Source organism: Malania oleifera, chromosome 12, assembly GCF_029873635.1.
Source record: "Malania oleifera isolate guangnan ecotype guangnan chromosome 12, ASM2987363v1, whole genome shotgun sequence".
In the NCBI taxonomy this organism is placed as follows: domain Eukaryota; kingdom Viridiplantae; phylum Streptophyta; class Magnoliopsida; order Santalales; family Ximeniaceae; genus Malania; species Malania oleifera.
Window position 1 is genome coordinate 63,668,959 of NC_080428.1, and position 24,799 is coordinate 63,693,757.

The following is a 24,799-nucleotide window of genomic DNA, read 5'->3' on the forward strand; positions in this document are numbered from 1 at the left end:
TTCAATAACAACTATTCAATTCTTGACAGCAACAAGTCCAATGAATTGGATGAAAAATTTTCTCTCTTAAGCAGTAGATGAAGCTTAGATTTAGTGAGTCAGATTAGCAGTAATTAATTGATCTTAATTAAATTGGCTGATTTTGCACATCATATTTCCATCAAATATCCACAACTCTTCATAGACCATTTAAAAGGATTTATTCAATGATGCAAAGAATACAGAATACAGAATTGGAACCGCATATATATATATATGGACCAAACTTAAGCATTAGAAACTCAAATTTGCAATTTACGCTTAGTCATTGTGCCTCCTAAAGTTTGGAACATACCTTATCTGAAAAGTACACGATAAAGTTTAGCATGTTTAGATTTCAAATTTAAAAATACTCAATATTTATTAATATGCATTGGCAAGAACTCTAAATTTGTTCCAAAACACTATTAAGAAACCTTTATTATCATAAAACCAACAAACCACTAAATTATAAGCAAGAAAATTCCTATCCATTAAAATAGAAAATTTGCAACAATATATCTAAATCAAAATGACCTTTAAAGCAATTCTATGATCTTTAAAGCAATCATGTGAGCACAACTTGTCTCCATCTTAAGACTAAAAGCATGACCCAGTCCCAATAGATGATCAACAAATTTTCTATAGTTACCTTGACTTGTCTAATTAAATATGGGAGGAAGAGACATAGTGAAACTTCCATTTAGTAGACTTAATTGACATTAATTCAAATATTAAATAGTTGTCTTTTGTTAGTAAATAGCATCTGCAAGTTGTATATTATTGGTATTATTTTGCTACATTGTCTAATATGTATGTTAAAAGAAAAAATGCTAATGTATATCAGATTTCTGTTATGAAGCTTCATTGGAAGCTATTTAAAGAAAAAAAAAATAAGATGTCTTAAATCACGTAGCTCTAACTAAATAGCGTACGAAAATCTATGATTTCAGTTCGGTTTCAGTCCGATTTTCGATTTTTGGATAATTTTTGTATACTACTATTTGGGAGATCTAAAAGAGTCATTAATTGGGCCACCGGTAGGCCCACATAGCGAAGAAGAAAGGAAGTTGTAAAAATGGTGAGTTCAGTTTACTGGCCCAAAAGCCCAACAGCACAAAAACCTTGGGTCGGGGTCACCCCAAGGATCAAAGGCTGAAACCCTAGCGAAACGAAATGCTTTTTTTCTATCATATCGAATGAGTTTGACAAATTTTTGCCGAACGCATTGAAGCGCAGAAGAAGAAAACGGGCAGAGAAAGGATTTGGAAACGACATAAGAGATGAATGGTGCAGGCAAGGAAGAGGAGCAGGACGGCATGTCCGTGCATTCTCCATGCAAGGCTCCCCCTTCTTCAGCTTCTTCTCTCCCCAAGGTCTCTCTCTCTCTCTCTCTCTATATATATATATATATTGTAATTTAATGTGAGAGAGTAAAATTGCGTCATTTTATCGGGTTTTCACGCTTTCTGTTTGCTTTAGGAGCAGTCGCAGGTTGAATTGGAGCTTAGATTGTTGGAAGCCCTTGAAATTTATCCTCCAATCAAATTACGAGGTAAGTTTGTCGGTTACAGTAGAATTTCATTTTTGTTTGTGTGCGTTTGTTGCACATAGAGTCTCCATTTCTTCTACTCCTTGTTATTTGTTTCCCGTGTGAACTCGCGGATTCTTCAATGTCTTGTATATTTATGTATATATATTCTTATGTATTCGCATGTTTACTTATTGATTTTTTATTCACAAATTTATTCATTATTTAAAAAAAAAAAAATAGTATTGAATTTGTGGGATAAGGACTTTATAGAATAATATGGGGAGAAAGGTAGAAGGAAATCTGCGTCAGCTTTTTTTTTTGAAACTGCCTCAGCTTTCGTTTTATAATAGTAGGTATGAATAGATATACAGGCTTGAATGTGTGAATTTGTTTATGTGAGCACATTCAAAAAAAGGAAAGGATATTTGACAAGAAGCCTCTCTTATCTTATTGAGGAATTGGAAAGTTTTAGTTAGAACAATGCCCTCCGTTAATGATAGATATTTTAGCAATGTCCTTCCCAGATTCAAAATTTTGCTGGAAATTGCATAATGCCACACCATGTCTGACTGGAAATTGCTTTCATGTGAGGCTAATTATGCCTGTTAATGGTGCAGGCTGATTTTAGACAATTTTGTTCAAACTCAGCCCAAATAAGAAAAGATCAAACTCAAGATCACTCATTGTTCATGAATGAATTCAGGCCGAGTTTGAGCTGCTCAAAATTAACAATATAATGGGCGTATAATTGAGTAAAAACCTATCTCAAGCTTAATTTAAAAGTACATATTAGATATGTCAGAGAAGAGAACCAATGATATCGAGAATTTGAATTAAGATGTTAACTAGATTATTAATTGTCTGAGCTTTATTTATTAAAACAGCTTTTGTAAATATATTACACACGTATAAAACATATTCATATAATGCTTTGCCCATGCTTGAGCTTGGGGTCATATTTTTGTCCAAGCTCATAATGTTTCAGGCTGAATAGACTGGCTTTCTGGTAGCTTAACCCAATTACCAGTCCTAAGAATAATGCATTAAAGGACCAAAATGCCACTGTAACACATGAGATGCATTTTTTATGTCATCTCGTTTTTAGGTTTTAAATGTTGAAGGCATGAATTTTAGATTTTGTTTAGTTTGTTTTTGCATTTTAAAGCCAATTTATAAGCCACATTTTGGTTACTTCGTTCTATTATTTTTGTTTTAAAACAATTTTTGGATTGACAGTGCAACTTTTGGTGGCTTTTGAATCTAGGGGAATTTGTTCTAGCAAGAATTATAATGGGTAACATTATTCCAAATAAAATGTGTGGTTTTTTTTTTTTCTTTTGCATTTGAAAATTCCCAATAGAATAAAATGAATTTTTTAAAAAACTGGGCCTTTTGACACAAAGTTTCCAGTATGTTATCAGGGAATTGTGAAAAAGGACCTTATGTCTTAATATGAACAATATCCCCATCCCCCCAAATTTCTGTTGGAGCAATGCTTCCCTTGAATCAAAAAGTTTCTGGCTCATGATGTATATGTCATGTGATGTGCATAAGATTTGTGTATGTTGCATCTGTTGCCCTATCTCCAGTCAACAATGTGTTTTGGTAAGAGCGATAAATTGCAGTGACCAAAGAGCCCGTACAAGAGAGCCTTAAAAGGCCTCCTCTCTCTCTCTCTCTCTCAGTCATGGTGTAAATACAATAGTTCTTTCCACTACAGAAAAGACAAAGTTTCCATTCTCTGTAGCAGCAGTCCCCTCTCTGTCCATATTAGAGGAGCAGATTCCCTCTCTCCTTTACCTAATTGCTCTAGGGTGTTGTCTATTTGCTTGCAGTTTTTTGCCCAACAAAACTAGGCCAAATCAAATTTATGTAGAAATCAAACCAGAATTTTGTTATTTGATTTGGCTTGGTTTCAGCTTGTGCAAAAATATGAAGTAGATTAAAAAAAACAAAAACTTATACAGAAACAGGCAGCAAAAATATTATTTATGTATTTTATACATAATAAAAATATAAAATTTGTAATTTGTTTTTTATCTTTTTTTGGTTGAAATAATCAAACTGAACCAATCCAAATTGTGTTTCAAATCTTACTAAACTAAGGACTTTGGTTTGGCTTCAGTTGGTGAAAAAAATAGTGTTTGCAAAAAGAAATTATATAGGACTAGAGGGCAAAAATATTATTTGTAAACTTTATATGTGATAAAAATATATTACATCTACACATAATACAATTTGTGATTTGGTTTGATTTGTTCATGTAATTAAACTAAGCCAAACCAAATTTTGTTACAAACCCAACCAAATTAAATTCTCCAATCAGACAAGGGTAGCTTCTTGTCAAAGGACCTATTGATAAATAAAAGAATTTAACTATTAAAAAGAAAAAGAAAAGGTAAAACTCTATGCATCTAACAATGAAACAAATAGTAAAAAATAAATAAGTCAAATAACATTGTTTTTGTGGTTGGTAATTTAAGAGCAATTGCATATTGCGTGTCATGTATAGAACAGTGGCTTAAATGCCAGTTTAACTGGTGGGCATCAATCTAATATTGCAATATATGGCATATCTTAAGGATATTTCATTTCATGCAGTAGTGTTGAATCAAATGTATGTTGAAGAATATGTGGATCTATCTTTCCAAACATGGATTGATGTAGCATGTGAAAATGCTCTGTAATTGGCATGTGATGGATTACTTTCTCACCCCCTTATCGGAATATTATCCTATTATCTTGTTTGAAATTGTTTGCAAATGTAAGAAGAAAGTGGTTAATTAAGGTGAAATATTGGCCAGTTGGAACTCAAAATCACTTTTTAATTAAACTATAACTCATCATAAATGGAAGAAAAAAAATTCATTTGAAGAATGCAATATTAATCTGCAAATTTCTTTTATATGGAAATTAGTTGAATGAGAAAAACATGGTGACATACTGGTTAAATAGAGTTTGTTATTTTAAGTGTTAACAAATTTCAAAGATTACTAGCCATGTTGAAGTTTCTGTACTACAAATTGAATTAAATTGGAAAAAAAATAAAGTGAAAAGATGTTATATAGTCTTCCTAATTTGTTTCCTTTTCATGTCAAGCCGTAAAATGCTCCATCTGCACTGTACACATCTTTATTGTGCTCCAGTGATATGGGATGTATTCTTCTAATTTGCATAGAAATGATGTGGCATGGAAATGGTCTTCCATAAGGTATTTAGTATTCAAAAGCAGTATTGAGAAATTGATTGATACATACATATGATTATGTATGTTAGTTTTATAGGTCATATTTGCTTCATAACAAATTGGTCCTGATTGCCAAAAGCAGTTTTGAGAAATTGATTGATACATACATATGATTATGTATGTTAGTTTTATAGGTCGTATTTGCTTCATAACAAATTGGCCCTGATTGCATTTATGAGTTTTTACCCACTAGAACAATATTAATGTCTTGCATCAAAGAAGTCACTAGTTGAGATGTTCCATTAAATGTTGTCAACAAGAACTCTGCTGTGGCTTAATGCTGGTAAAAACAACATGAGCCTTTGTTTCCTTTTGTCCAAGTCCAATTTCATACAGGAACCGCCAATTATCAATTTACATTAATACATGGATTATCTCATTGCTCAAATCTTGACATATGGAGCAATTGTAAGCACTAAAGTCTCTAAAATGAATGTTGATATCTTTCATTGGCAAGGAGAGTTAATCAAAAATTTGTTTACCTGCAGGTATACATCGCCACTTTGTGCTTTATGGTCTAATGGAATTTTTGCGTAGAAGGTTTACTTTGTCTTTTGCTTTTGTCTTTTACCACCAGTTTCACCAAGTTAAATAAAACCTTAAATATTGTTACATATTTACTTCTTGTGACAGCTTTGATCGGCACTTCTCTCCTGATGAGGTTTTGCAGTTGCTGGATCGATTCTACAACTTGGAAATGCTGGTATGTAATTACACTAAATCATGTGTTATTGTCGTCGCTTGTAGACTTGTAGTTGTGGTGAACCATGGAGACACCACCATAATCACCAATGAAGTGGGAAGTATTTGATTTGACATGAAATGCTCAGAAAAGCAGCATGGCTTGCTGATTGTTATTAAGAGTACAGCAGATTCTTTTCCCATGCTAATTAAAGCAGACTCGATTCCCATTTATTTGATGAATGTCCCTATTAACTTGGTGGCAACTACATTTGATCACAGAGTTCTTAAAGTTAATTTCTCATTTCATAAAAATATGAACTTATAATCTCCTGGTACGGCGGGAACTGCATCCAAATTTTTTGGGTATATTATATGTGGTATTGCATAATTTTGGGTATGTATGTGTGTGTGCACTCTCATGCCATTGCAAACTTGCAATATTAGGTGATCAATAATTTGTTTAGTATAGCTGATATATGAATATTGCAATTCATAGCTGGAAAGGGTAATAAAAAACATGATGGAAAATGAGTACATTTAGTAAAACCTAGTTGTGGCTGTGGTTCATTGATTATAAGACATTGTGACCTGGTAATGTAGGAAGAATGCCAAATGAACTGGTGAAATAATGAAAATTGATTCGATTATAAGGTTGTCGATTTGTCATATGAAGACTAAAATAGCTAGTAAAGAGATTGTGTGCAAGTGTTTTCATTTATGAAAAATAGTGTGTATTACTTCTTTTTCCTCTGCATCAGATTGTTTTGAATGTTTCATCTAGTTTTACCACTTGAGCATAGAGAATACTGTCTATGTTATTTCAATTGATTGCTCATGCTCCAATGCTCGTTAGTTTTGAAAGTGTATTGCTTAATTTTCCACTGTATCATATTGGTTAAATGTTATGTTTGGTTTCCAAAATAGAATGGGATGGAAATAGAATGGTATGAAAATTTGAATGGGGAAGTTGAAGAAATCACATCATAAATTCAATTCAATTCCATTCCACTCGATTTCATTCTATTCTCATGCGCCAAACCAGTTGTAAATGTTTATCCTCTTTTAACACTAATGGGTGCCCTGCTGATGTTTTGGTAAATTTCAGAAACCAGATCACGAGGAGACAGAATTCTTGAATCAAGAGGAAGAGTTCTGCTTGCCCCAAAGTTACTTTGTGAAGGAAGAATCATAAATCTAACCAAGTGAATTCAGGTGTACAGAAATATCTTCGTTGTGACTTTTTTTGTTCATTTGCATATAATAGTCACCCTTGGTATTATGCTTTTAGGATTGTTCTGTTTCTATTACACATTTTATCATAGTTAAGAAAATTTCAGTTGTATACACGAGGGAAGTGTTACTACATCATCTCTGGAAGAAGCTAGTCTTAAGCAATCCTTTTAACTGATGTTCTGTGGTTTTCCTCATGTTTATCTTCTATCAACACACGCATGCATATAGAAAAAGGATTTTCCAGCTTAGTGGACACTTTATTACTGTGCAAGAATTTTTGTAAATCCATGATATGCAATATACAAGGAATTCATTGAAAGAGTGTCTATTTCTATTCTATTTCACTGGTGGTTTTTTCGGATTGAGGATTTTGTTTAGGGAAAGGAGAGGAAAGAAAAATAAGAATGAAATTTGTTTTCCATTTTATTTTTTCTCTATAACAAATGCTATTAAAAATTGTTCCACTATGAGTAAAAATTAAGAAAAATCAAATGTTAATGATGTCTAAAACTAGATTTTTGTTTGGTATGGCTTTTTTTTTAATTTTCCCCTTGATAATTGAACATGAAAAAATTGACTCTTGTATTTTTCTCCTCTTAATATTTTTCAAGTTTCAAAGGAAGCCTAGAAGAATATATATTTTTATTCTATTTTATGTTGGATGGAATATCATAAACATGGGTGACTTTTTTTCTTTCATTTCTTTTTTTTTTTTGGGGGGGGGGGGGGGTTGTGGGGGTGTTGGTTTGGTTAGAGAATAAATGGCATATATTACTAAAATTTTGGGAATGTACAAATAAGTACAAGAGAAAATGGCAAAGTAACCAAACCAGTTGAAATTAGCCTATGAAATCAAAACCTTACAAATTTAGGCATCTTGTTTTTACATCTTTGAAAGCTTGCTGAGAAGTCTGCTCCAAATTAGCATTAGCATCCTTAAACATTACTGTATTACTCACTTTCCAGATATGGTAAACTGCAGCAGACCTGCCAATCTAACATCTTTTTTAAAAATAAAAAAAAAGGTTTTCCAAGTCCAGATAACCAATCTAGATTTATGCTCCAATCCACTTAATATCCTTTGCACCTTGAATTCAAAACAAATTCTATTATAGATTTGTTGGGTGACATTGCAATTAAAGAAAAAGTAGCTTCTAGTTTCAATAGCAGAATCACACAATCTGCAAATAGGATTATTTACTTTCTTCCATGTCATGGCTTATCAATTGTAGATAGCCTATCTTGAATGCCTAACCAGCAAATAAAAGAGTGCCTTGGTATAGAATATTTTGTCCAAATCAAATTTGCCCAGGTAACAGTGTAGTTGTGTAAAACCTCCAAATATGCACAGCAGAATATATATATTTGTGTAAAAAATCAAATACGCAATGTAGCAATCTAAATGGTGAATATAGAATAATTTCACAACCACAACAAGTAAATAAAGTAATAACAATAACAATGACACCACGAATTACGTGACTCGGCGATGCCTACATCCATGGGAGCAAATGGTAAGGATTCATTATCTTCTTGTTCAAATTACAATAACAATACAAAAATCCCCTCAATAATACTTTTAACCACACTTGACTCACCATATACAACGTATACTATGTATATATAAGCCTCCTTGGAGGTTTTCCCCCGGAATTCAACCGTATTAACGTCCATTTATTCAAAATTTGAAATCTGCATTGGGCATCATAAGTTAAACCATCAATGGTCTTAGGCAAAATAGAACATTGCCCCTAAACTGTCAACGGTTACAAGGAAATCGTTGACAGTTTGCCTTGCTGCATTGCTACACCCTGATTTCCTTCATGCTTTCCTTTATAATGTAAGTCATATTTCACAACAATCTCCACCTAGGCGAACATACGCCCCTTAAGAGAAACCGAAAATATGAACTCGCTGCTCCACCTTGAACTTGAGACATTAGGTTAGGACTGCCTCCTATCTAACAACTGGAGACAAACACCAAGTCCAAGCATGTAACGACTCGAAGAATAATGGTATTTAAATAATAAAGATGGAGAGAAATAGAAACAGGAACAAAAGGAGGCAGCAGACGAAGCGTTCATCAACGACGTTGCATTTTGAATGTGATAATCCCAAGAAATTTTCCAAACCTCGTCGATAAACACAAGGGTTTCGTCAACGAGGGTTCTTCAGGATCTCGTCGATGAGGTCTCATCTCGTCAACGAGAAGATACTGAGAAAGGATTTTTGGAAAGTCTGAAATTCGTCAACGAGGGTGCAGGTTTGCCAACGAACCTTCTACAGGACTCGTCGACAAGGTGACGTGGTTCGTCAACAAATCCCACAGTATAAATAGCCTAAATCTGAATTAAATGCATAATTTTCAACGAAATTCTCTCATTTTCTCTTTCCTACGACCTCTCCCTTCTCTCTCTTCGATTTCGGCCCTATTAGTCGCCGGATCGACGATCTGAGGCCACCACGACGCTCCTAGGGAAGTTCTCTCCAAGTCTGCTGGAGCAGATCGTCGGAGGGACGAAGTTGTATTTCATCCTAGATTCAGGGTAAGGTCTTTTGTTAAAATTTGGTTTTTCAGTAGTTGTAGGAAATGCAATAGACGTAGAAATAATGATGTTTCGTTCTGAGATATTTGATTTTCAAGGTGTTGAGTGGAGAACCCTGCGGGTGTAGGACCCATCATAGTAGGGGATCTTTAACAGAAAATAGTTCAGGGAAATATGCTATACTAGACAGTTTTAAAATGATTTTCAATATGAAATGTATATTTTTACTAGATTAATATTGACAGCAGAACTTTATACAGTTTATCAATTATGAATAATATGTTTTAAATTACTATGTGACTTAAGAATATGGATATAGTATAGAAATATGTTTTACAGTATTTTTCAGAGATATGTTTTACAGAATATACAGACAGTGAATATGTTTTATAGCAATTACAGAATACCATGATTATACAGTTTACAGTACCATGACATACAGTTTTACAGTTCATTTCAGAAATACAGTTGATACAGATACAGTTTATCATAGCGTCATGGTTAATACAATTATTACGGAATCATGGTAAAACAGATAATTATATACAGAAATGTATTATATAGTATCAGACCCTGTTGGACCATTACTGTAACAACTTGCTATTTAACTAGGTTTTTTTTTATATACACTATAACATTTATAATACTCTGATACCAAACTGAATTAAACCCAACCATCAACCTAAGTAGCAAGAAGCGAAAATCAAATGAACATAACCATATATAATTATATAAAATACCAGAGTGCTAAAATGTTTCCCAAAATATACATATATGACTGTTTCCCAAAAAATACCCTCAACTGGCTAGGGCTATGCAAAATACTCCCAAAAATACTCACTCTATTATCAGGGCAATACTGATGCCCCTCTATCTGCGAGCCTGGTTTGCTCGCCTACCTGGATTACCTGAAAAATGTTAAAGTCATGGAGTGAGTCAACGCTCAGTAAGACGAAATATGCTATTGCTAGTATGTGACAATTGAACTACAATACTGTGAAAATCTATAACTATATAATCATGTATTACAGAATCTGTAAAAATAATACCAGTAATATAAACCAACACCTTTTCCCGGCTGTTTATCATATATGTACTTTAGGTTTCTACTCAAAATACTTCTAATATATATATATATTTTCTATCTCTGTAAATCTGTATAAACATAGTAATAACTGAAAACTTCCCTATGGATAACTGTGTATCATGATTTAACCCCTCATGATAAGGTTGTGCGGCCCATAGGGGGGATCTACCCTGGCTGGCCAACCAGGAATAAATCACTATACTCTAAAGGTCTAATCGGCCATTCTCAACCCATATCTGATGGGGAGTCTGTCCACTCGTGAGCTCTATACGATCGACCTTTATACCACGTATTATCTGAATAAGTGGTTGCACTCTATATACTGTATGTAGCTACAGTACCGTGCTCTGTAAACTGTAACGGTCCAACAGGGTCTGATACTATATAATACATTTCTATATACAACTATCTATTTTACCATGATTTTGTAATAACTGTATAAATCATGACGTTGTAGAAAACTGTATCTATATCAACTGTGTTTATATAATTAACTGTAAATCTGTATGTCATGGTACTATAAAACTGTATAATCATGGTATTTCTGTAATTGCTGTAAAATATATTCACTGTCTCTATATTTTATAAAACATATCTCTAAAAAAAACTGTAAAGCATGTCTCTGTACTTTATTTATATTTTCAAGCCACACAGTAATTTAAAACATATTATACATAATGGATAAACTGTAAAACTGTATTAATGTCTGCTGTGAATAATAATCTGGTATTAATATATATACTATACTGAAAATCATACTAAATTTGCCTAGCATAGCATATTTTCCTTACCTGACTATTAAAAGCTCTTATCGTATACTAGTCCTACCCCTGCAGGGCTCTCCACTCAACACCCTGAAAATAACATTCGCCGGAACAAAATATCAATATTTCTTTACTTACATCATTTCCTACAACTGACAGAAGGCCAAAAATTGACTAAAAGGTCTTATCCTGATTCTAGAAAGAAATTCAACTTGATCCCACTGACGATCCGCCCCAGTAGACTTGAAGAGAACTTCGCCAGGAGCGTCATGGTGGCCTCAGATTATCGTTCTGGCGAATGACGGGGCCGGAATCGAAGAGAGAAGAGGGAGAGGCCGTAGGAGAGAAGAGAGAGAGAGTATGTGCTGAAATTCTGGGTAAAAACTGAGTTTAAACACTATTTATACTGCGGGATTCGTCGATAAGCCACGTCACCTCGTCGACGAGTCTTGTAGAAAGTTCGTCAATGAACCTGCATCCTCATTGATGAATTCCAGACTTTTCAAAGTCCTCTCTCGGTATCTTCTCGTCCACGAAATCCTAAAAAAACCTCGTCGACGAAACCCCTATGTTTGTCGACGAGGCTTGGGAAATTTTCTTGGAATTATCACCTCCAAAATGCAATGTCGTCGATGAACCCAAAGCATTCGTCGACGAAGTCGGCTGCCTCCTTCTGTTACTGATTCCATTTCCCTCCCTCTTTATTATTTAAATACCATTATTTTCGGGTCGTTACAATTACAGTTTACAGAGTACGGTACCGTAGTTACATATAGTATAGAGTGCAACCACCTATTCAGATAATACGTGGTATATAAATCAATCATATAGAGTCCACGAGTGGATAGGCTCCCCATCATATATGGGTTGAGGAGGGCTAATCGGACTGATGGAGTATAGTGGTTTATCCTGGTCGGCCAACCAAGATAGATCCCACCTACGAGCCGCATAATCCTATCATGAGGGGTTAAATCATGACATACAGTTATCCACAAAGAAGTTTTCAGTTATTATTATGTATATACAGATTTACAGAGACAGAAAATATACTTATATATATTAGAAGTATTTTGAGTAGAAACCTAAAATACATATATGTTAAGCAACAGGAAAAAGGTGATGGTTTATATTACTGGTATTGTATTTACAGATTCAGTGATACTTGATTATATAGTAATAGATTTTCATAGTATTGTAACTCATTTGCCACACACTAGTAATAGCATATTTCATATTACTGAGCGTTGACTCATCCCATTACTTTAATATTTTTTAGGTGATCCAACTAGGCGAGCAGATCAGGCTCGAAGATAAAGAGATTTCTTGATAACCCTGGTTTTAAGGTGAGTTTGTGACGGAGTTTTGTATTTTTGGGATAGGTGATACTGGAGGGAGTTGTTTTATATGACTATGGTTTGAATGTATTGAACTCTGGTATTGTATAGTATGTATGGATGTATGGTTTATGTTTCCACTGCGTAGGTATGAATATTGTATATAGGCCTAAGTTTAATAGCAGAGGATATCAGAATAGTTAATGTATATATAATACGAAGAAAGGAAAAAAATAAAATATAAATTTTAAGGTGGTTACAAAGCAACTCTGCGTGAACTTGCATATGACAGCTTCGACTTCTATCATCAACCCCAATTCAGTTGTAGATGCAACAATCTAAGACTTCGCCCTAGGCTTCGTACAAGGCCTTCCCACAATAGTAAATACAAACGTTGTTGCAGGTTTTCTATCACCAAAGCCCTCTGCATAGTATTCAACAAATCTCACAACTGACGATCCACTCTGTTGTCTGCCGAAACACCTCATTACACCATCATGGGGAACCATTGACATACTTCGAACATCACAACCCGTCCTTGGGTACCGAGCGGTAGACATTCCATGGCGATTCTCCATGAAACCCTCTTGAGATGACAAACGAAGTCTCCCTACAGTTCTGTTCACAAAGTTACCCTAAGATAACACCAATCTCCTTGCAACTCTGACCATGCGAATCATTCAACCAAGACCCTTCTTGGTCATACCCAACACATTCCTGCCAAAAACTTTCAATAGAGTTCCCAATTGATAAGCCTCAGTCAAAGCCTTTCCAGTCAATAATATATCATTCACACACAACAAATTATCGTCTTCTTCCACACTGGAAGCCTCACCAACTCCCACACCTGGTTCTTATGCAATACCTTCATTTCATCCACCACTTGAAAAATAGTAGAAACGTTGCTGCTAATAGTAATAAATGCATATAACACCTGAATGTCATATTTATACCTAAATGGTGGTTTGATAGTTGCACATGAGCCCACGTGATCCTTCTGGTCTCTCGAGCTGAAACTCTCTGCAATATGAATAACATCATCTCTGCCTTGAGTTTGTAGCTCCACCTGCATCATATACTCATTCATACTGTGATACTATTGACCTGAGATAGAACTCGTTGCATTTTTGCCTTGAGAGTATTTAACTCCACCTAAATTACATGTTTACTGTTGCCGCGGTTTTCTGGAATTTGTTTCTTTTCCTTTACCTGAGTACGTTGCCTCATGGCTGGCTTTATTACCAATAGTCATGTCCTCGATCACTCCTTTGTTTGTCACAGGATCACTCAGATTGCACCCACCTTTCTTATACTCCAGAAAGATATACTGTTCAAACATAACACCAAGCCTTGATCTTTCATCACTAGAATAGTGCACTAGTGGACATTCACCCATACCCAAGTAGTCTACTGCAAAACCTACCCACAATTGACATACAACTCTCCCATTTAGTGATACCTTTAGCAATCAATCACATGAGAAATGCATTATACTCACTAACTTCACCAAGAATTACCCTACAAACCTTGCATATAACATGCTGTGCTCACAAAATTTTTTGAATAAAATCAACGTACTTATTCCCAATGTCTAACCTGAGGGTCTCTCTCTCGGACTGGTTCTCCACGTCAACCACAAGTTAAACTTGGTAAACACCTTAGGCTTGTGCCACATAAAATAAACCAAGACCTTGCATGATACACCAACGAAAAACATTTGTCTGCCCCGTGATACTATCCTCACCGGTCCCCAAACATGTGAATACATGTAGTCACCATATGTCTTAACCGCATATGCCACAGAACATCTAACTCAGATTCTACAGCTATAGCTCCACCTACAACTATTATACCTACAATGCATAGATATTTCCCGCTACCTTTTCTCCTTTCATCACTATCGAGTCGCCTTCACACACTTTTATTTCCCCACTTTCAGACTTGTAACTATATCTGTTACAATTTAAAGTTCCAAATGAAATAACATTCTTCCTTAGACCCGGTACATACCTTACATCACATATGGTTCTTACAACACCATCATACATTTAGATTTTAACATTTTCAATACCAAGTATTTTGCATGAAATATCATTTCCCATCAAAACACAACTAGTATTAACTGACCTGTAGATGTCAAACTATTTTCTATTTGTTATCATGTGATAAAAGCATCCGGTATATAGGATCCAAGAATCATCCGTGAGGCACTCCAAACCCGATGAAACACATAGCATATCACCATCACTACTCCCTGAGTCTCCTTCCACTGCATTTGCAGATTTTGACGAACCCTTAGACATATATCGGCTTTCCAGTTTTTGCCAAACTAATGCCGGAGAATCCTCATCCACGACGTGATACAACATGTCATTAGTCAAACAAAGTCGGATGGTTAATACTATCGTTGCCCCCAATTCATTCCAAGTTGTTTCATCCATGTGTTTCGGTTGAATTTTGTATAAGGCCTTCACAATGCCTTGCTGCGCCAAAAGATTTTTCACTCTTCTCTGCTACAAACTAAAATTCCCGGTTCCATCAAACTTGACAATGTCAAATTTTGTAGATGAAGATCCAAAAGTCATTAAAACAATGCTCTGATACCAATTGTTGTGCAAAACCCCCAAATGTACACAGCGGAATATATGCTTTTGTGTAAAGAATCAAACATACAATGCAACAATCTAAATGGTGAATATAGAACAATTCCACAACCACAACAAGTAAATAATGCAATAACAATAACAATGACCCCAGGAATTACATGGTTCGGCAATGCCCTACATTCACGAGAGCAAACGACAAAAATTCACTATCTTCTTGTCCAAATTATAAGAACAATATAAGAACTCTCTCAATAATACTCTTAACCACACTTGACTCACCATAGACAACGTATACTATGTATATATAAGCCTCATCGGAGGTTTTCCCCCGAAACCCCATCATATTAACATCCATTTATTCAAAATTTGAAATCTGTGTTGGGCATCCCGAGTCAAACCTTTGACGGTTACAGGGAAACCATCGATGGTTTTCCCTACTGCACCCTAATTTCCTTCATGCTTTCCTTTAGAATGTGAGTCATATTTCACAACAGGTATGAATTTTGTCTCTTAGTGGTTCCCAAACTAAAGATCTTGACACAATCTGTCAATAAATTTTTAGTCCCATTTAGTGATGTCATCCTTTCTAGCACTTGGAACAAAAATTGTGGTATTCTTTATTGACAGCACATATGAGATGGGCTTCTAAGGCCAAGTCTATTCCTGATTGTTGATTAATACTTCAGCAAATTTTGTAATGATCAGTTCTATCTGCAAATGAGGACCATAATGATCTAACAGGAGACTAAATGGGTGTCAATTATCATGTAGTATGCATATATTCTTTCCATTACCAACTATAAACATAATGAAAGAGTAAGCCAAAGGTATAATTTTCAAAATCTTCCTTCAATTCAAGAGACGATGTTTGATTTACTCAATGCCCAGAAGTTATTTTCTTTTATTTTGTAAGAATGAATTCAAATAACCCATAAGAATTCCTTTGAAGTGAACAACTACCAAATTAGCTCTACAACAACATTGTTGCATTATGAAAGAAGTTTAATCCCAAGACCACCTTCTTTGACTAGTTTATATACTACCACTTTAATTTGCAACAATTTGTAATCCATTCATTGCCTTTTCAAAGAAAACACTTGAATTTTCTTTCTAGATCATGAATGACTGCTTGAGAAGAAAAATTGAAGAAGCCCAATAAGCTTGAATGTTGTGTAGAATAGACTTAATTAACTGCCATCTCTTAGCATAGGAATAATTTCGTGAGTGCATGCGTTGATTCTCAATGATATTTTCTCCAACTGCATTTCACAATCCATTTTCCTAAGCCTCTTCGATACCAGGGGAAGCTAAAGATACTTAATAGGAAGTTTTCCAACTGAGAACCCTAAAATCTAAAGCAATTTGATTTGCTTTGTCCAATGAAAGGCCATAATAAAATAATTCAGGTTTGGCAGGATTACATGTTAGACCCGTCACCTTGTGTTTGGTTTCTGAGATCATTAGCAAAACAAACAATCAATAGATTTAGATAAGCAAACTTTCCTTCCAAAGCTAGAGCTTTTTTAGAAGCATGGCTTCGTCATCCTAACAAAGATAAAGGGTGACAGAGGATCCCCGTCTTATATTATATACCTTTTTCCCGTTGGAAAAACTTGTAATGTGCTTTTTAACCCATCCAATAATGTTCATTGGAGTGCCAATGCATTCTAATTATTGAAAATTTGCATCCCAATGAATAAGGTCAAAAATCTTCTTCAAATCTACGGTTAAAGCAATCATTGAGGGCTTGCTATTTAAGTGATATTTTTTTAGAAGCACTTTAGCAAGCGAAAAACTGTCTTGTATACTCCTTTCTTTTATGAATGTTGTTTGATTATGATTATTTTTTTAGTCTATTTGCAACTGTCTATTTGTAAATTATATTACAACATGCAATTGGTCTGAAATTCTTTGCATGATCAATATTCTTAGTCTTGGAAATTAGTGTAAGGAAAGCAACATTTACCTGCTTTAGCAATTTGGTATCTTTAAAGAAGGAAAGAACAACTGCTATAATGTCGTCGCTTATGATACTATGTCGGCACATCATATTGTCCATGATAACATAAAGAAATTCAAAATAAAAATTCCAATTAGAAAAAAAAAATACAAAATGAAATGGAAATCATACAAAAAATTTTGGAACATGGGCTCACATGTTGCACATGACTTCCCATGCACAAGCATGCGTGCACACATTCTTGACAAAATGATATTGTTTTGAAATAGAGAAAAGTCAAATAATAATAGGCGCGTGGATGCACATGCTCATTTACAAGCTAGCCTACATTTCTGTGGATGCATGGTGAGAGTGTAAGCATCTTGTTGTAGGAAATGCATGAGCATGTATGTGTATATCTGTAAGCATATTTAGATGAAAGTATGCATGTGTATATATGCATAGATGCATGAATAAGCATGTTTACATGCATGTCTGGATCTATGTATAGGGGTATGCATTATAGGCGGAGTATTTCAGACCTTGTGATGGGTTGTGTGGTACTAGTTAAAGCATTCTTGCTTAACTAGTCAGCCAAAGATTACTATGCTTTACCACAAAAACACATTCACATTAGTTGAATGAAAAGTAAGTAGAAGTAATAAGCAATTCCTGAAACAAATGGTAAGTAAGTGGTAAACATTGAAGCAACTTAATTCATTATTAACATCACTATAAGAAATGTGTGTTTAGCAAGGGAAGCAAGTAGATTAAACACAATTAACAAATTCTAGTGAGTTTTACAAAATTGATTAACATTCACCTTTCCTTAAAGAGTTTTATATACTATTTAACTATGACACTAGGAAATATCAAATTATTCAATGAGTCACACTCTCACTATACCAAAAAACAAAACAAAACAACAAACCATAAGCCCCACTAGGTGGGATTGGCTACATGAATCCTTTTCCCCCAATTCATTTGATTGGGAGTGTTTTCCTCTATTAGATTAAGGGCTATTAAATCCTTCCTTACTCCCTCATTCCATGTTATTTTAGATATACCCCTATCGCTTTTTTATGTTAGAAATAATAACTAACTTCTCCTTACAAGTATTTTATTAGGTCTGTGTTTCAAATGTCCAAACCATTTAAGTCACGCATCTCTTATCTTATTATCAACATGTGTTATACCTAAATTATTGTGTTTATACTCATTTCTTACTTTATCTTTTAATGTTAAACCACTCAACCACCTTAACACTTGCCTTTCAGCAACTGTAACTTTTTGTACAAGTTGTTGCTTAATTATTCAACATTCTAATTCATAAGGCATAATTGACCTTATAGCCATCTTATAAATTCCTTTTAATTTTAAGGGTATTTTATGATCACACAATACACCCGACACACTCCTCCATTCCACCCAACCTGTTTAATTCTATGTACTACATTTTCTTCAATTTCTTTTTCAACTTGCATAATAGATCCAAGATATCTAAATTTATTAGTGTTATTAATCTCTTGATTATCAAGTTTAATCTTCTCTCTGTTGCTACTCCTTACATTATTAAAATTACATTTTATATATTCTATCTTATTTTTACTTATTCTAAACCCTTTAGACTCTAATGTGGCTCTCCGAAATTTTAGCTTAAATTCCACTCCGCTCCTACCATCACTCATCAACACAATATCATTTACAAACAACGTACACCAAGAGATCTTATTTTGGATATTCCTAGTAGCTTCATCAATCATTAAAGCAAAAAGGTAAGGACTCAAAATAGAACCTTGATGTACACCTATTGTGATAGGAAAATCTCCAAATTCTCTTCTTACAATCCTAACGCTAGTCATTGCTCTATCATACATATCCTTAATGACCTCAACATATCTATTGCAAACGCCTTTCTTTTTTTAAGACCCACCAAAGGACTTCTTTAGGTACTTTATCATATGCTTTCTCTGTCAATAAAAATCATATGCAAATTCCTATTCTTTTTTTCTAAACTTTTTCATTGAACTTCTTAAAAAATAAATAGTTTCTGTTGTTGATCTCCTAAGCATAAAACCAAATTGATTATCTGAAATCTTCGTTTCTAGTCTTACTATATGCTCAATTACCCTTTCTCATAATTTTATCGTATGACTCATAATTTTAATTCCAGGATACTTATTACAATTTTGAATTTCGCCTTTGTTTTTATACAAAGGTACTAACATATTTTTCCTCTATTCTTCTGACTTTTTTTTTTTTTTGGTTTTTATACTAGTGTTGAATAGATTAGTTTACCAAATGATTCCTTTATTCTCTAAACATTTCCAAACTTCAATTTGGTCCTATAGATTTCTCACTTTTCATCTTTTTCTAATGTCATTTTAACTTCAAGAATTCTAATTTTGCAAATAAATCTCCTATTTTTAATCTTCTCCACATTTGTCACTTCCAAGTTCAATCTCTCATTTTGATTTTCATTAAACAACTTATCAAAGTATCTTTGCCACTTTTCATTTATATCTTCTTCTTTAATCAAGACATTATCATTCTCGTTCTTTACACATTTTACATCACTTAAATCTTTACATTTTCTTTCTCTAACTCTAACAAGTTTATAAATGTCTCTTTCTCCTTCTTTTGTATCTAGTTTAGCATATAAAGTATCATAAGCTCTATGTTTAGCTTCACTAATAGTCTTTTTAATATTTTTTTCAGTTGTGTTTTGGAAAAGTAATGTTTTTTTTGCATAAAATTTTGCATCATCTTTTAAGACCCATACGCATGACTTGTATTTAAAAAAAATATTTTTCTTAAGGTTTCATATGGATATTAATGTGCAGTCTTGCATGCTCTTACTTTTCATGAAATCCATGCATCGTTTTAATCCTTATATTTACTTTTACATTTTTCCTTTCTTTAGACCATTTTTTAAGAAAATGGATTAATTTGCTTTGAAAGAATTTGCAACCTCTTTGAAATCAAGGGTTTTCCTTTCAAACAAATCCAAATCATATTTCCTTATTGGTATGGCTAATCCAAAATCGACACGATTGGTTTCAATTGTTAAGGAAGTAACGGGATCCTCATGGGATTGATTTCCCCACATAGGTCTCACGAAATCTCCTGAATTCATTCCCTTGATTTCAAAATTGGAAAATTTTCGTACTACTTTTTTAGGAAATTTCCTATTGTCAAGGAACTAATGGGGCTCTTGTGGGATTAGTTTTCCCACATAGATCCCATGAAATCCTCCGAATTCGTTCCCTTGATTTCAAAATTATAAATTTTGGCACCATTTTTTTAATAAATTTCCTATTGTTGACTAAGTAATGGGACCCTCCTAGGATTAATTTTCCCGCATAGGTCCCACAAAATCCCCCAAATTCTTTTCCCTAATTTCGAAATTGAAAATTTTGGTACCATTTTTAAGAAATTTTATATTGTCAAGGAAGTAATGGGGCCCTCGTAAGATTAATTTCCCACGCATAGGTCCTACGAAATCCCCCGAATTCATTCCCCTAGTTTTAAAATTGAAAATTTTGGTACCACTTTTTTTTAAGTAGTTTCCTATTGTTGAGGAAGTAATGGGGCCCGGTGGGATTAATTTCCCCACATGGGTCCTAAAAATCCCTCGAATTCATTCCTCTAATTTCAAAATTAAAAAATATGGTACCATTTTTTAAGAAGTTTCCTATTGTCGATGAAGTAATGAGACTCCGTTGGGATTGATTTCCCTGCATATGGATCCCCACGAAATCCTCCAAACTCATTCCTGAGTCCTTTTTGAAATAAAAAAAGAGTATCGTTTCTAAAAAATTTGTCCTTGAGGAAGTAATGGAAACCCTATGGAATTTTTTTCCCTGCATGGGCCCTATGGATCAATTTTTGCCTCATTGGTGAAAACAAATCTTTGTTTTGTTTCCCCAAGATTGGATTTCATCCCAAAATGCTCTTTTGACTTTGAAAGCCTTTTGGATTCTCCCAATTGGGTTTTCTCAAATTATTTCAAAAAAATGAGGTTATCCCCTTTCCTTTAAAATAAAATAAAAATAAAAATAAAAATAAAAGTAAAAACCCAATGTCATTTCCTAATTTTCAAAGATCTATTTTAGGGATGGCCACCCTGACTTCAAAATCCCGGATTTCTCTCACCTTTTAAAATTTATTGTTTCTCTTTTCAAATATTAACCCTTATGGGGGGAATTCCTTTCAAAATAACCAAACTCAACTTTTTCTTGAACTACATCAGCTTGATCCCAGACATCAGGTACGTCGGGTATGTAGGTAGCTTACCCCCCAAAAGGGTTAGGTTTAGGCCAAATTTTTTCTTTCCCTTTTTTTTGAAATCATTTTTTTTTAGGACAAGTAATGGAGCTTCCATGAGGTTCAGTCCTCCATATAGATTTCACCAAATGTCAACTTTTTGGGATACACACTGATATACCCCAAATATATCACTTACCATAAATCCAAAGGAGACTAGAGTCCTGCATTGATGAGGGAAATTACCACCTAAGTCAACTGCTCAGGCAGAGCAATTGACGTCAGCTCCATGATGACTAGAGCAATCTACGCGAACGTTATAAAAACCGAAGCGATTCACGTTTGCGCCATAATTCGCTAATAAATGGCACATCACCCTTGGGTCAAACTCCATCACTATAAATGGGGATTCAGAGAAGAGGCTAAGGTATCTCATTCTAAACTCTACTTTACTGTTGCATAAAAAACCTCTCAAGTCAATCCCTGACTTAGGCATCAGAGTGATCCCCCGGAGTACACCCCGGGTCCTCCAAGCCTTGCTTATTTATCTCTTTTCAGGTGGTCGTGATCAGGGATCGTGAAGGTCGTTCAATTTTTGGCTGCAACAGTTGGCGCCGTCTGTGGGAACTTCTTGAGAGGTTTTCTCTTTCAATCCTTGATCATGACTACATCTAATAATTGAAGGTCAATGCATTGGCTCAATTAAGATTGTCCGAAATACCACCGTCCGACACCTAGACGTACTCGATGCCGTCTGATCCATCACCAATTGGGACCCTACCTAGTGCAAACTCTTCATTCACGGAATTGGATGGGACACTACCATCAAGAACCTCCACAATCTCTTCTCCACCTATGGTGACCTCGAAGAAGCCATCGTGATACTTGGCAAGGTCACCGGGAAAAGTAAAGGCTACGGGTTTATTACGTTCAAGCTCATCAATGACGCTTTACTTGCATTGAAAAAGTCAAGTAATAAAATTAACAGACGAATAACCGGGACCCAGCTTGCGATATTAGGAAATTCTAGATCTAATACGAATCCGACTACAATTGATGTTTCTATGCGCAAGATTTATGTAGCCAACGTGCCTATTCTCAAGGTACGATTTTTTCTCCATCATACAATAATAATTCTTAAAAAAAAAAAAACAAATAGATGTCATAGTTTCAACCCTTGAAAAGCTCCATCTTAATGGCTAATAATAATTAATAGGATGTTCAAGTTATTTAATTATTTGAACAATGACCTATGCACCAAATGCATAGTGGGGTCATGATAGCTGCACTGCAAGTCAAATAAACAAAGCCAAACTTTGAAATTCCAATGGGTTGGCCGAATGCACCATGGGTTTGGCAATAATGACTTTTGCACATTTATGTGCGTTGAACAGTGCTCTGAATAGTGAATTTGAAATTACTATTGGGAATTTGAGTTGAAATTACAACGCACATTGAAATTGCACAATTGTAGCAACTACAATCGGCAAAACCTCAAACAGAAAAATCAAGCTCCTTAGTGACATTCAATCGAGCACCTGGAACCCAATCAGCTGAACAATCCACACCATAATCAAAACAAACAGTAACAAAATCACCATCATCAATGGTAGATATCTCGCAGATCTCAATCTCAAACTTCAATCTACCATTGCACTCACAACCCCATCCAACATGGGACTCACGAATCAACTGGGATACAATTGAATAATCTGAGTTTATAGACCCCACATATGACACAGACAACACAAAAATAGTCTGCGAAATCTATAACATTGTATGCTTACTTGCAGTTCCCTTTGCCATAAATGATCGAACACTTGGTGCATACACATCCAAACCCTTTGAAACAAATCCATCTCGAACCGATTAAGAATCCTAACTGATATTGAAAATACCATAACTCACATCTTTAACCCCAATGAAATCAAAACTGCAAAAACGTGTTGAATTGAACAACCATCCCAGCATCATAAATTATCAAAATGTTACTGAAGATATAACCCAAAAAATGAGCACAGCTCATTAGGTAAGGAAGAATCGGCCCAACTGATAAGCAACGCTCGTGAGGCCAGAAGACTGCCCAAAAAATGAGCACGACTCATTAGGCAAAGAAGAATCAGCCCAACTGATGAGCAACGCTTGTGAGGCTAGAAGACTGCCCAAAAAATGAGCACGACTCATTAGGCAAAGAAGAATCGGCCCAACTGACGAGCAACGCTCGTGAGGCCAGAAGACTGCCCAAAAATTGAGGACAACTCATTAGGCAAAGAAGAATCGGCCCAACTGACGAGCAACGCTCCTGAGGCCTAAAAACAGCCCAAAATATGAGCACAACTCATTAGGCCATAAATGACAAAGAAGAAGAGCACGACTCATGAAACCACAAGCAGCCCAAAATGCCTCAAGAAGAGTTGCTCGATTAAAAAAAAAAAATACAACTTTCAAACTTTGGAAGTCAGCTTCAAAAATTCGAAATTGAAGGGGGGACAACTGATATACCCCAAATATATCACTTACCATAAATCCAAAGGAGACTAGAGTCCTGCATTGATGAGGGAAATTACCACCTAAGTCAACTGCTCAGGCAGAGCAATTGACGTCAGCTCCATGATGACTAGAGCAATCTACGCCAACGTTATAAAAACCGGAGCGATTCACGTTTGCGCCATAATTCGCTAATAAATGGCACATCACCCTTGGGTCAAACTCCATCACTATAAATGGGGATTCAGAGAAGAGGCTAAGGTATCTCATTCTAAACTCTACTTTACTGTTGCATAAAAAACCTTTCAAGTCAATCCCTGACTTAGGCATCGGAGTGATCCCCCGGAGTACACCCCAGTTCCTCCAAGCCTTGCTTATTTATCTCTTTTCAGGTGGTCGTGATCAGGGATCGTGAAGGTCGTTCAATTTTTGGCTGCAACACACACATATAATTTCGGTAACCATTCCTCAAAAGGATGCCGATTGGCGTGCCAAAAGGCTAATCATCATTGAGGTGGTTAGTTGATCACCTTTCCTATACATAAATCTACTCCCAAACTCAAAAATATGGTTTTCGCAAACCTCTTTTTTTAGGGTCTTTATTTTCCTAAGGTGGCGACTATGTATCTTGTGACTCACCCTTTTTCATTGAAGCTTTTTCCTTCTCATTTGGAGGCCCCTTTTCCCTCTTGTTGGCACCCCGGACCGAGTCCGGCGTCGACAATTTGTATGAGTGCGAGTGAATGTATGTGTGTCTTCTCATATGAATGAATATGTGAGTAGTGTGTGTATGCATGGGTTATAGATGTGCAAGTTAGTTTGCATATATGTGTAAGTTCACATGTATATGCTTGATGTGAATGCATGAATCTGTAGGTATATATGTGTGAGGGCGAGTATGTATGAGGGTAGGTCAGTATGTGTAAATTTATGCATGTCGGAGGGTATGTATATGCATGTGCATACATATGTATATGTTTTGATTAGCAGTGTATTCGAGTCAAGTCGAGCCGATATAGTAAAATACTCAAATCAGCTCGATTCAAACTTGTTA

At 35.0% G+C, this 24,799-nt stretch overlaps 1 protein-coding gene across 3 annotated transcripts; it reads left to right on the forward strand.

Annotated features, from left to right (window-relative positions):
* The first annotated feature begins 1,096 nt into the window (after positions 1 to 1,096).
* On the forward strand, positions 1,097 to 12,584 carry LOC131145070 (uncharacterized). Of its 3 annotated transcripts, none has more exons than XM_058094125.1 (6): positions 1,097 to 1,394; positions 1,501 to 1,573; positions 5,288 to 5,339; positions 5,433 to 5,502; positions 6,589 to 6,695; positions 12,390 to 12,584. In XM_058094125.1, exons 1-5 carry the CDS (start codon positions 1,302 to 1,304, stop codon positions 6,673 to 6,675), a joined length of 375 nt encoding a protein of 124 aa, XP_057950108.1. In that variant the 5' UTR covers positions 1,097 to 1,301; the 3' UTR covers positions 6,676 to 6,695; positions 12,390 to 12,584. The 3 variants fall into 3 exon arrangements, with proteins under 3 accessions (XP_057950108.1, XP_057950109.1, XP_057950107.1); XM_058094126.1 differs by having other exon boundaries at positions 1,105 to 1,394; positions 1,507 to 1,573; XM_058094124.1 differs by lacking the exon at positions 12,390 to 12,584 and having other exon boundaries at positions 1,142 to 1,394; positions 1,507 to 1,573; positions 5,433 to 7,035.
* Positions 12,585 to 24,799: the final 12,215 nt, after the last annotated feature.